General features: G+C 45.2%; 1 protein-coding gene across 1 annotated transcript in view; it reads right to left on the bottom strand.

The window, feature by feature from the left end:
* CCDC102A (coiled-coil domain containing 102A) overlaps window positions 1-13,683 on the bottom strand; it is a 58,528-nt gene that overhangs the window by 32,468 nt on the left and 12,377 nt on the right. The window contains exons 2-5 of the mRNA XM_067470985.1: window positions 8,355-9,043; window positions 6,493-6,710; window positions 6,274-6,382; window positions 444-560 (exon numbers count right to left, since the gene is read on the bottom strand). Of these exons, the coding sequence (XP_067327086.1) occupies window positions 444-560; window positions 6,274-6,382; window positions 6,493-6,710; window positions 8,355-8,960 (1,050 nt within the window). The 5' untranslated portion in view covers window positions 8,961-9,043. The remainder of the gene's footprint in view (window positions 1-443; window positions 561-6,273; window positions 6,383-6,492; window positions 6,711-8,354; window positions 9,044-13,683) is intronic.

Genomic DNA, 13,683 nt, shown 5'->3' on the forward strand with positions numbered 1-13,683 from the left:
ATAATACATTATAATATAATATAATATAATATTATAATATAATATACAGTAATATAATATAATATAGTTAATTTTTTCACACCAACAGTCAACAACAGAGGGAGAGGGAAGCTTCAGAAGTTCCCCCTGTCCCATTTGGAGGTTTTTTTTCGCATATTGTGCAATCGCGTCCACCATTAACGAATCGATTCGTATATTTACGAAATTTCGTAAATATAGAAAATTTGAAATCTGAAATTTCAGAAATCCTTTCAGATTAGAAATGTGGGCACCCCCTAGATACGAAACGAGTTTAGAACCAAATTTTTTCTTGATCAACCAAGCCTAATAACCAGTACTGAGTTTGTGTGCTGGTGCTTCAGACACAGCTGCTGAAGTGAGGTCAAATTGCAACAATTCAACTGTGTAGATGCACCCGGAGCCAAATGTGTCCACATTCTCACCTCGGAGCGCAACTCCGCCAGCTTCTTGTCCATGCTCGATCGAGCCCCCAGCTCATCTTCCAGGTCCTCAGAGATGCGTCCCAGCTCATCCTGGTGGATTTCTTTGAGGATATTCAACTGCAGAGAAAAAGAATCATAGGTTCATAGAGCTGGAAGAGACCTCGTGGGCCATCCAGTCCAACCCTCTGCCAAGAAGCAGGAAAATCGCAGAGAAGAGAAACTGATCCAATCATGTCTACCTATCCTCCCAATCCCTTTGCCCAATCCAGAAGGAAAAGAAAAGACTGGGAGCATTAAAGTAATTTGAGTTCCCTTCTGTGGATTATTTTGCTGTAACTACTAGGCCTGGGTAACAACGGAAAAATTTGTTTCTAAAATCGATTCGTTTTTTGGGGGTTTTTGCGTTTATTTATTTAAAATAATTACAAAATTTTCCTTTTAAAAAGTTCGATATTTACGAAATTTCGTAAATGGTAAAAAATTAATGAATCGATTTCCGAAACAATAACGAATCGATTCGTTAATGGCGGACGCGACCGCGAAATACGCTAAAAAACCTCCAAAAACTTCTGAAGCTTCCCTCTCCCTCTGTTGTTGACTGTTGGTGTGATATTATAATTCTTTTTCACTAATTAAACCATAAAACTGGCCCAGACATGCGGAAATAATAACGAAACGACCTCACAACAATAACGAAACGAATACAATAACAATAACGAAATACGAAGCATTTACAAAACGTATTTAAAAATTCGGTTTTTTTAATAATTGCTCCAGAATGGTTCGTTATCGTTTTGTAATTGGAAAAATTAATGAATTATTAACGAATTACGAATTAACGAAACGAAACCACCCAGGCCTAGTAACTACATCTGCACTGTAGAAGTAATGCAGGTTGACACCACTTCAATGGCTCTGGATCAATGCTATGGAATCATGAGCATTGTAGTTTAGGGAGGCCGCTAAACTTTGGCAGAGAGTTGTAAAACTACAACTCCCATGATTCCATAGTATTGAGCCATGGAATTTCATTTTCATATGGATTTGGCTTTTAACTCTGTTTTTTTTTTTTTTACAGTTGATGTGAAATGAGCTTTATTGATCTTTTATTATGTTTTGGTTATGACTGCATGTTTATACTATTTATTAGGCTTGGTTGATCCAGCTCGTTAATTTCTAATATCGTTATGAAATCGTAAATAAAATACCTTTAGAAGCGATATTGGCGCGTTTTGGCAACCCGGAAGTGTTTTTGCCGTATCGAAGCCGCCTCCGCCATCTTCCTTACGACTTCCGGCAGTGAATCGTAAATGCTGGGGGGGCGTGGCCTTCAGGAACAGCTGTTCTTACCCACGCCCACCTCCTTCCTCTTTGCATCGGCGGCTTTGCGAGGTGGGCGTGGCTACCGGTGACAAGCGGCGATGCGGAAGAGCTGGGCGTAGCCACGCCCACCTTGCAAAGTCCACCACGCAAAATGTTAGTTTTGAAATCTCTCACCTTTCCTTCCCTTCCCAGCAAGCTGTCAGTCATGCAGAAGGGAGAGGTGGGCGTGGCCAAGCACAGCGCTCATTGGAGGTCGCTGGGGGCGTGGCCTCCAAGGAGGGCTGTGCTTGGCCACGCCCACATCTCCCTTCTGCATGACTGACAGCTTGTCAGGAAGGGAAGGAAAGGTGAGAGCTCGCCACAAGGGAAGGAAGGGAAACTGCGAGATTTTAATGGTTCTGGAGGGAGGGAGGAGCACCTTCCATTAACGAAACAAAGGAAGCGATTTGTATTTCCTGGTATTTCCAATCTTTTTTTAAAGAAAATTTCGGAAATAATTTCAAAATCGAACCGCCAGCGCCCCCTATATACAAAACAAGTTTAGAACCATTTTTTTTCTTGATCAACCAAGCTTACTGTTTATCTGTATTTTTAACATTTACTGTGTACTAGTTGTCCCCTGCCACATGTTGCTGTGGCCCAGTCTGTGTATATGTGATTAGTGTGTATATGTGTGTGTGTATATTTGTGTATATGTGTATATTTATTTATTTATTATTTATTTATTTACTTTATTTGTATACCGCAGTTTCTCAGCCCTTAGGCGACTCAACGCGGTTAACAACAAACAGGAGCAAAAATTCAATGCTAGCATCATGCAAGCCATTTAAAAACAATTAACACAATAATATATTAGGTAATTACACATCAGTAAATAACTCATTAGCATCTCATAACTAGAATCATGATCCAGCTCGTCCTCCGTAGTTCCGTTTTCCTATATTCATTGCACTGCCTATCCAAACGCCCGTTCAAATAACCAAGTTTTCACTTTCCTCCGAAATACCATTAATGAGGGGGCCAATCTAATGTCCGTAGGGAGGGCGTTCCACAGCCGAGGGGCCACCACTGAGAAGGCCCTGTCCCTCGTCCCCGCCAAACGTGCCTGTGTTGCAGGCGGGATCGAGAGCAGGGCCTCCCCTGAAGATCTTAAAGTCCTGGTGGGTTCGAAGGTGGAGATGCATTCGGATAGGTAACTTGGGCCAGAACCATTTAGGGCTTTATAGGCCAACGCCAGCACTTTGAATTGTGCCCGGTAGCAGATTGGTAGCCAGTGGAGCTGGTGCAACAGAGGAGTTGTATGCTCCCTGAGTGCCGCTCCTGTTAATATCATGGCTGCTGAACGCTGAACCAATACGTGTGTTTGCATGTGTGTTTTGCGCATGCATTGTAATGTATTTTTTATTTTTTGGCTTTTTAAGTCTCTTCTGCTGTGTTTTTCAGTGTTTTTATGAGTGATGGCCACTCGTTGGCCTGGTATGTGTATTGTGTCCAAATTTGGTGTCAATTTGCCCCGAGTCCCCATGGAGAGATGGGGCAGGATATAAATGAAAATTGATTGATGGAAAACCAATATATACTCCCATACTTCTGAAGTAATGAACGGTTTTCTAAACATATTGAGTCTTTTCTACAAATGCTCCCATCTCTGAGACCCCATCTACACTGGAATATAATGACGTCACTGCAGGCTTATATAATGTAGCTGAACCACATTATATGTGTCTACACTGGCCATATAATGCAGTTTCAAACTGCATTATATAGCAGTGCAGACAGGGCCAGAGATAGGCTGATTTGCTTTGCCATTTCCTGTCTTCTCTCTGTTGCACTCCAGGCCAGGAAAGCCCTCTGTCTTTAAACATCTCACAGCTGAGTAGAAATGCAAGCAGTTTATTGAAGATATTTTAAAAGCAGTAGCAGTAAAAAAAAAACACTCCATAAAAATACGTAAATCCAATTAGGTAGAAAGAAAAGCAGCAAGAAATAGTCCAGGAAATTAGTCCATCAAAGGTCATGAAAAACAGGCAGAAACTTCCAAAGTAAAATCCCAAAAGTTGAATCATGAATCAATCAAGGCACTTAACACATGAATCTATCCAAGACAAGGTTTTCAAGGACCAGGAAAGATGTCTTGAATCAATTCCGACGATGCTTCGTCTGACTACAGAGTCTGTACTTGGCACTTTTATCCCCTAATCTACTCTATGTCCCAAGCGGCTAGAAGCAGATTTCGTTTCAGCCTTGACTCTGTTATCAATCTCTCTCTCGTTATCAATCTCTCTCTCAATCTCGCAGAAAGCCTGAGAGATTGGTTTGTTTGCCTTCTATCTTCTGGCTCATGAATTTTGTGCAACTGGCCCAGGTGCTGAGCTTTTATTTATTATTTATTTATTTGATGCACTTATTAACCGCCATTCTCAGCCCATAAGGGCGACTCATGGCGGTGTACAGTACACATAAAAGACAATTACAAAAAGCCAGTTTCAACAACATATAAACTATACAACAATTACAGACTACACTAAAAATCCGCTTCGTCTCATAGTGGAATCATAACCAGTCTCATATTCCTTGTTCCATTCCAGTTCTCTTTACCGTATTGTTTAGCACTTAATTAAATGCCCTCTCGAACAGCCATGTCTTGAGGCTTTTTCGAAAGGACATGAGGGAGGGCGCCTGTCTGATGTGTGCAGGGAGAGTGTTCCACAGCCGGGGGGCCACCACCGAGAAGGCCCTCTCCCTCGTCCCCCCCAGCCGTGCCTGTGAGGCAGGCGGGATCGAGAGAAGGGCCTCCCCAGACTTTTCTCAGACTCAAAGAAATGGGAATTCTCTGGTAGCAATTCAGGCCCGCTTTCAGGGACCATACCATCATCCCCAAACCCTTCAGGAACATTCTCATCAGAAAAGACACTTTGAATAGGAATCTCATTGTCATTCTCTGCATCTAGAGCAACCTCATAATTAGAAACAGAAGGCAGCAGATCACAGGAGCTGTCTTCATAGACCTGTCAGCAGCCTATGATACTGTAAACCACCGCCTCCTCCTGAGAAAAATGTATAATATCACAAAGGACGACCACCTCACCCGCCTCATAGGAAACCTGCTACAAAACAGGAGCTTCTTTGTTGAGTTCCAGGGCCAGAGAAGCAGATGGCAGAAACAGAAGAACGGCCTGCCTCAGGGGAGCATGCTCACTCCATCCATGTTCAACATCTACACAAATGACCAGCCACTGCCAAAAGGGACAGAGAGCTTCATCTATGCTGATGATCATGCCATTACCGCTCAAGTAGGGAGCTTTGAGATGGTAGAACAGAAGCTTTCTGAAGCTCTAGGTGCTCTTACTGCCTCTTACAGGGAAAACCAGCTGATTCCCAACCCATTTAAAACACCGACATGTGCCTTTCATCTCAAGAACAGAGAAGCATCCTGAGCATCCTGAGGATGACCTGGGAAGGACTCCCACTGGAGCATTGCAGCACACCCAAATACCTAGGAGTCACTCTGGACTGTGCTCTGACCTACAAGAAGCACTGCCTGAACATCAAGCAAAAAGTGGTGCTAGAAACAATATCATACGAAAGCTGACTGGCACAACCTGGGGATCACAACCAGATACAGCGAAGACATCTGCCCTTGCGCTGTGCTACTCTGCTGCTGAGTATGCATGCCCAGTGTGGAACACATCTCACCACACCAAAACAGTGGATGTGACTCTTGATGAGACATACCGCATTATCACGGGGTGTCTGCACCCTACACCACTGGAGAAATTACACTGCTTAGCCGGTATCGCACCACCTGACATCCGCCGGGAAGTAGCAGCCAATGGTGAAAGGACCAAGGCAGAGACATCTCCTGCTCATCCCCTGTTTGGGTATCAGCCAGCACGTCAACGACTTAAATCTAGAAATAGTTTTCTAAGATCTACAGAGACACTCGCTGGAACACCTCAGCAAGCGAGAGTCCAAAAGTGGCAGGCTCAAACCCAGCACCTCAATCAATGGGTGATATCAGATGAGAGACTCCCCCCTGGGCACTCAGAGGACTGGGCGACTTGGAAGGCGCTGAACAGACTGCTCTCTGGCACCACGAGATGCAGAGCCAACCTTCAGAAATGGGGCCACAAGTGGAATCCTCGACATGCGAGTGTGGAGAAGAGCAAACCACTGACCACCTGCTGCAATGCAACCTGAGCCCTGCAACATGCACAAGGGAGGATCTTCTTGCGGCAACACCAGAAGCACTCCAAGGGGCCAGATACTGGTCAAAGGACATTTAATCAACTACCAAACTCACAAATTTTGTATTTTGTCTGTTTGTTTGCTTTGTTCTGTTAGAAATGTAATATAATTGACTGGTTGCTGATGACTCGATAAATAAAATCATTAGAAACATCATTACCTACATGAACCTCATTGTCATTCCCAACATCCAGAGTACTCTGATCATTAGACACAATCACAGGCTGAACTGCAAAACTCTTGCCCAAGATTGGCTGACCTGCTTCAGCACTTCTTGTTTGTTCTTGTTCAGCTCTTCATACTTGATCTTCCACTGGCTCAGCTCCCCTTCCAGTTTCTCAATGTTCCTGCTGAGGGACATCTTGTCCCTGGAAAGAGACACAAAAATGATATGGATGTGGTTGACCATGGCTAGAACTCTTTCCGTCTCAAAGAAACCATAATATTGACCAAGAGGACCCCACTATGGCACACTCACTCTCGCTCCTTGAGTAGGACCTTTTGGGACTCATCCAAGCGTAGCTTGAGAGCGGTGATCTTGGTGGCGTCGTCCTCGTTGACGGAGACATCTTCCCAAAGCAGCCGGTTCCTCTCCTGGCGAGCGAGGGACGAGCGGACACTGACCGAACTCCGCTGGTCCCAGTACTCCGGCCCTTCTTGCTTGCTCTTCAAGAGGTTCTCCATCAACTCAAACTCCTGCAGTTAGTATGGAATTATGTGACAACGGGTAGGAGAGGCGACCAATAGCGAAACCAACCTGGACACAGAATATTATCTGAGAACATAGAACTTCTAGACCAGCGGTTCTCAACCTGGGGGTCGCGGCCCCCAGGGGGGTCGTTCAACCATTTTGGAGGGGTCGCGAGGCTGCTCCTTTGGCCCCGCTCCCAAGTCTTTGACCCACTCCCCAAGGCTTTGCGCGAGGCCAGGCCTAACGTGAAGGAGCCCTCACCTGCCTCGCGCTCTTGCTACCAGCAAGGGCGTGGGCTGGGCAAGGGGTCATTCGCGCAAGGCCTGACCTTGTGTAAAGCCTGCCTCGCCTGATTTGCACTTGGGGGTCACCACAACATTAGGGGTCACAGTGTTAAAAAGGTTGAGAACCACTGTTCTAGACCACTCTGGCAACTATCATGTCATTGTCACAGAGAAGCCATTGAAATCCACAAGAATCACAGGTGTCTTGTGTCCAAATTTGGTGTCAATTCGTCCAGTGGTTTTTGAGTTATGTTAATCCCACAAATGAACATTACATTTTTATTTATATAGATAATGTAATGCAATATAATACTAACAATAATAATATGATATGGAGCCCCTGGTGGCGCAGTGGGTTAAAGCGCTGAACTGCTGAACTTGTTGACCGACTGTCAGCCCCAGCTTCTGTCAACCTAGAAGTTCGAAATGTGAGTAGATCAATAGTTACCGCTCCAGCGGGAAGGTAACGGCGCTCCACACAGTCATGCTGGCCACATGACCTTGGAGGTGTCTATGGACAACGCCAGCTCTTCGGCTTAGAAATGGAGATAAGCACCAACCCCCCAGAGTCGGACACGACTGGACTTAATGTCAGGGGACAACTTTTACCTTTAGCTAATAATATGCTATTATAATGATATATTTATATTACATGCAATATTACTATTAATATTGTATTATAATGGTATAATACAATATAGTAATATTTAATACTGATATTATACTATGCTAATAATACAGTATATGGTGTGTGTGTGTGTGTGCGCTTCGCTTCTAAACTGTTTCTAAAGCAGGTGCTTTGCTTCTATACTGTTTCTAAAGCTGGTGCTTTGCTTCTAAAGTGTTTCTAAAACAGGTGCTTTGCTTTTAAAGTGTTTCTAAAACAGGTGCTTTGCTTCTAAAGTGTTTCTAAAGCTGGTGCTTTGCTTCTAAAGTGTTTCTAAAGCAGGTGCTTTGCTTCTATACTGTTTCTAAAGCTGGTGCTTTGCTTCTAAAGTGTTTCTAACGTTATGGTGTTGAAAATTTGAGAACTTTAACAAAACTTTCAAAAGTTCGTTATAAATTGTAGTTCCTATGGTTCTGTCATAAAAATCGCCATTAACAAAACAATAATACAATTTTGAAACTTTCGTTAGAGATCTGAAATTTTCACCAACAGAACTTTAGAAACACTTTAGAAGCAAAGCACGAGCTTTAGAAACAGTTTAGAACGCCCCCCTAGTTTTGTAAGTAATTTAGAACAATTTAGAACCATGGATCACACATGCCTAATAAATAGACACTCCACTGGCCTCATTTCCAACAGATCTCTGAACAAACCTCATTCTCGGCACAAGTCATGGCATTCCCCTTTGCTTTCCTCACCTTATTCTTTGGCATCTTCTCGGAGCCCGGGTCTCGCACTGGTTCCTGCTCCGGAGCAGCTTGGCTCTCCTTCTCGGAGGCGACGCGGTTGTCGAGCTCCTTCTCCTTCTCTTCCTCGCCGCTATCCACTTTGAGGCGGGCCAGCTCTTTGCCCAGCTGCTCCTTCTCGTTGAGGGCCTCCTGCCTCTCCCGCTTGAGGCCGGTCAGCTCCTTGCTGAGGTTCTCCAGCTTCTGCCGCAGGTGCCGCACCTCCTCTCTGGCCTTGTTGCGCTCGGCCCGCACCTTGCTCCACTTCTCCCGCCAGTTGGCCGTGCAGTCCGACCACCAGCGCATAGTCTTCTCCATCTGGGCCGCCCGAGCCCGGGCTTCCTCCAGTTCACGGAGGCGCAACTCTTCCCTGCTCTCCCAATCACCCACTTCGAGGCAACCGGGACTCAACAATGAGAGCGGAGATGGGCCAGGAGAAGGGGTGCCACTCTTTGGCGTGGGCGACATGGAGTCGGAGAGGCTCATCCGTTCCGGCTGAGAGGTGCCCAAGATGGCCAGGAGGCTGCTTTTGGAGAGTTGAGGCGAACCGGACAAGTGGGAGCCGGCACTCTGGTTCATTTCACCGTTGGGCCAAAACCTCAATATTCAATCAATGGCAGGTCGACGGGAACGTGGCAAAGGAGCTCACAGTGCCATTCACTCTGCAGAAAGAGAAAATATTATCTTCACTTTTTGCCTTCCATGGAGAAAATCATCTCAGGTGAACACACACAGTAGGAATGGGATGTTGGTGAAGAGGCAAAGAAGGCCAATGGGAATGTGGCAAGAGTACCATTTGCTTTCCAGTGATAGAAATGTTTATTTATTATTTATTTACAGTATTTATATTCAGTCCTAGTTTCCAACATACTTCCCAACCTCTGAGGATGCCTGCCATAGATGCAGGTGAAACATCAGGAGAGAATGCTTCGGGGGGAGTGAAGCCCCTCAATCCCCCCTCCCCGGCTATGGGCATGACTGCACGTTACTTAAGTCACATTCACCAACTGTCTGCGCAAGGTTTCATACTTTGCACTTCAACAACACAACCGATCAATGCCAAGGCTTCCCGCCAAAATGGAACTGTAGAGGAGAGTCTACTGAACAAGCCATTACCTGCCGCATATCAGTACTCCCGTCTGTTGAGGAGTTACAAAGGTGGAGGCATTACTTTTCATTCAACCCTTGTATAAATCGCACTCACCTAGTTTCGAACATACCTCCCAACCTCTTAGGATGCCTGCCATAGATGCAGGCAGAACGTCAGGAGAGAATGCTTCGGGGGGAGGGGGTTTGAAGCCCCTCAAGTCTGTCCGTCCCCGTCCCCCCCCCCCCCGACTATGGGCCTGACTGCAAGTTACTTAAGTCACATTGACCGACTGTCTGCACAGGGTTTCATACTTCGCACTTCAACAACACAACCGTTCAATGCAAAGTTTTCCCATAAAAATGGAACTGTAGAGGAGAGTCTACTGAACAAGACAGTACCTGCTGCATACCGGTACTGTCATCTATTGAGGAGTTACAAAGGTGGAGGCATTACTTTTCCTGCTACAGCTTCCCACCAAAATGGAACTGTAGAGGAGAGTCTACTGAACAAGCCAGTACCTGCCACATACCAGTACTGCCATCTGTTGAAGAGTTACGAAGATGGAAGCATTACTTTTCATTCAACCCTCATATAAATCGCACTCACCTAGTTTCCAACAGACCTTCCAACCTCTGAGGATGCCTGCCATAGATGCAGGCGGAACGTCAGGAGGGAATGCTTCTGGAGCATGGCCAGACAGCCCGGAAAACTCATAGCAACCCATACCTTTGCATCTTGATTTATTAATGAAATTGGTCTGTCTCAATCAATTTCTGATGGATCTTTTCCTGGTTTTGGAATCAAAACTGTTGCAGGGTTTCATACTTTGCACTTCAACAACACAACAGTTCAATGCCAAGGCTTCTCGCCAAAATGGAACTGTAGAGGAGAGTCTACTGAACAAGCCAGTACCTGCCACATACCAGTACTGCCATCTGTTGAAGAGTTACGAAGATGGAAGCATTACTTTTCATTCAACCCTTGTATAAATCGCACTCATCTAGTTTCCAACATACCTCCCAACCTCTGAGGATGCCTGCCATAGATGCAGGTGAAACGTCAGGAGAGAATGCTTCTGGAGCATGGCCAGACAGTCCGGAAAACTCATAGCAACCCATTCAGATGCTGTAAATACCTTTGCATTTTGATTTATTATTAATGAAATTGGTCTGTATCAATCAATTTCTGATGGATCTTTTCTTGGTTTTGGAATCAAAACTGTCGCAGGGTTTCATACTTTGCACTTCAACAACACAACCGTTCAATGTCAAGGCTTTCCGCTAAAATGGAACTGTAGAGGAGAGTCTACTGAACAAGCCAGTACCTGCCACATACCAGTACTGCCATCTGTTGAAGAGTTACGAAGATGGAAGCATTACATTTCATTCAACCCTTGCGTAAATCGTACTCACCTAGTTTCCAACAGACCTTCCAACCTCTGAGGATGCCTGCCATAGATGCAGGCGGAACGTCAGGAGGGAATGCTTCTGGAGCATGGCCAGACAGTCCGGAAAACTCATAGCAACCCATTCAGATGCTGTAAATACCTTTGCATCTTGATTTATTATTAATGAAATTGGTCTGTATCAATCAATTTATGGTGGATCTTTTCCTGGTTTTGGAATCAAAACTGTCACAGGGTTTCATACTTTGCACTTCAACAACACAACCATTCAATGCTAAGGCTTCCCGCCAAAATGGAACTGTAGAGGGGAGTCTACTGAACAAGCCAGTACCTGCCACATACCAGTACTGCCATCTGTTGAGGAGTTACGAAGATGGAGCATTACTTTTCATTCAAATCTCATATCTCATTTTCCATACTTTGCACTTTAACAACACAACTCTTCAATGCTAAGGCTTCCTGCCAAAATGGAACTGTAGAGGAGAGTCTACTGAACAAGCCAGTACCTGCCGCATACCAGTACTGCCATCTGTTGAGGAGTTACGAAGATGGAAGCATTACTTTTCATTCAACCCTTGTATAAATCGCACTCATCTAGTTTCCAACATACCTCCCAACCTCTGATGATGCCTGCCATACATGCAGGTGAAACGTCAGGAGAGAATGCTTCTGGAGCATGGCCAGACAGCCAAGAAAACTCATAGCAAGCCATACCTTTGCATCTTGATTTATTAATGAAATCGGTCTGTATCAATCAATTTATGGTGGATCGTTTCCTGGTTTTGGAATCAGAAAACTGTCGTAGAGTTTGGCCAGGACGGTGGTGGCTCCCTTCCTTCTCGAATGCTGCTGAATAGCTCAGCCTGAGTTTGGGGAACAGACCCTTCCCTTTCTCTAAGGAAATGTCAGCCAGGCTTGGGGTGACGTCACCGCGTTTTCCACTCCTCCTGGAACTTGGAAAGAGTAGGATGGAGTTGGGTAGAAAGAAGGAGGAGGAAAGCATTCTTAGCCTGGAAGAAAGGAACAAACAAAGGGGAAGAGGAGGATAATTGCATCCAGGCAGAGGCAAAGACAGAGAGGAAAGACATAGGAAACTGTAAAGCACAGAATAAGGACAAGAATCTGTCATTACAGAGACCCACGCAGTTTCTCCCCGGGCCAAAGATAAAATAATCTCACTTCTTTCAAAACGAAGGAAGCAACAGCTGGTCGAAAGAGAGGGGCCGGCACTTTCCGTGCCCAAAGAAACAACAGCACTAAATATATATATTACTAGCCGTCCCCTGCCACGCGTTGCTGCGAGGGTTCTGTGTGGGAGGTTTGGTGGGGTTCAGAATGCTCTGTGATTGTAGGTGAACTACAAATCCCAGCAACTACAACTCCCAAATGTCAAGATTCTATTTTCCCCCAAACTCCAACACTGTTCAAATTTGGGCATAGTGAGTATTCGTGTAGAGTTTGGTCCAGATCCATCATTGTATGAGTCCACAGTGATCTCTGGATGTAGGTGAACTACAGCTCCAAAACCAAAGGACACTGCCCACCAAACCCTTCCAGTATTTTCTGTCGGTCATGGGAGAACTGTGTGCCAAGTTTGGTTCAATTCCATCATTGGTGGAGTTCAGAATGCTCTTTGATTGTAGGTGAACTACAAATCCCAGCAACTACAACTCCCAAATGTCAAGATTCTATTTTCCCCAAACTCCAACACTGTTCACATTTGGGCATAGTGAGTATTTGTGTAGAGTTTGATCCAGATCCATCATTGTTTGAGTCCACAGTGATCTCTGGATGTAGGTGAACTACAACTCCAAAACCAAAGGACACTGCCCACCAAACCCTTCCAGTATTTTCTGTCGGTCATGGGAGAACTGTGTGCCAAGTTTGGTTCAATTCCAACCTTGGTGGGGTTCAAAATGCTCTTTGATTGTAGGTAAACTATAAATCCCAGAAACTACAACTCCCAAATGACAAAATCATAATTTTTTGAGTGATGGTCATTCCTTGTGTTGTGCGATGTTTTGTTGCCAAATTTGGTGTGATTTTGTTCATTGGTTCTTTTGTTTTTAAGGTACTCGTGACGCACAGAGCACCACAATTCAAGAGAGATATTGACAAGCTGGAATGTGTCCAGAGGAGGGCGACTCAAATGATCAAGGGTCTGGAGAACAAGACCTATGAGGAGCGGCTTAAGGAGCTGGGCATGTTTAGCCTGAAGAAGAGAAGGCTGAGAGGAGATATGATAGCCATGTGTAAATGTGTGAGAGGAAGCCACAGGGAGGAGGGAGCAAGCTTGTTTTCTGCTTCCATGGAGACTAGGACTCGATGGAGCAATGGCTTCAAACTACAAGAGCGGAGATTATATCTGAACATGAGGAAGAACTTCCTGACTGTGAGAGCCGTTCAGCAGTGGAACTCTCTGCCCCGGAGCGTGGTGGAGGCTCCTTCTTTGGAAGCTTTGAAACAGAGGCTGGATGGCCATCTGTCAGGGGTGATTTGAATGCAATATTCCTGCTTCTTGGCAGATTAGGGTTGGACTGGATGACCCACGAGGTCTCTTCCAACTCTTTGATTCTATGATTCTGCACATTCTCCCGCAGTGAAGGCATTGGTTTCCAGACAGAAGGCGGTCCTGGTTGGAGTTGGCTTGACACGCCTTCCTCTTTCTCTCTTTCGTTTCTCTCTTTTGCCCTCCATTTGTGCCTCTTTGAATTCTGCAGCACTGCTGGTCACAGCTGACCTCCAACTGGAGCACTCAAGGGCCAGGGCTTCCCAGTTCTCAGTGTCTATGCCAGAGTTTTTAAGGT

The sequence above is a fragment of the Anolis sagrei genome, chromosome 8 (genome assembly GCF_037176765.1).
Source record: "Anolis sagrei isolate rAnoSag1 chromosome 8, rAnoSag1.mat, whole genome shotgun sequence".
NCBI lineage: Eukaryota > Metazoa > Chordata > Lepidosauria > Squamata > Dactyloidae > Anolis > Anolis sagrei.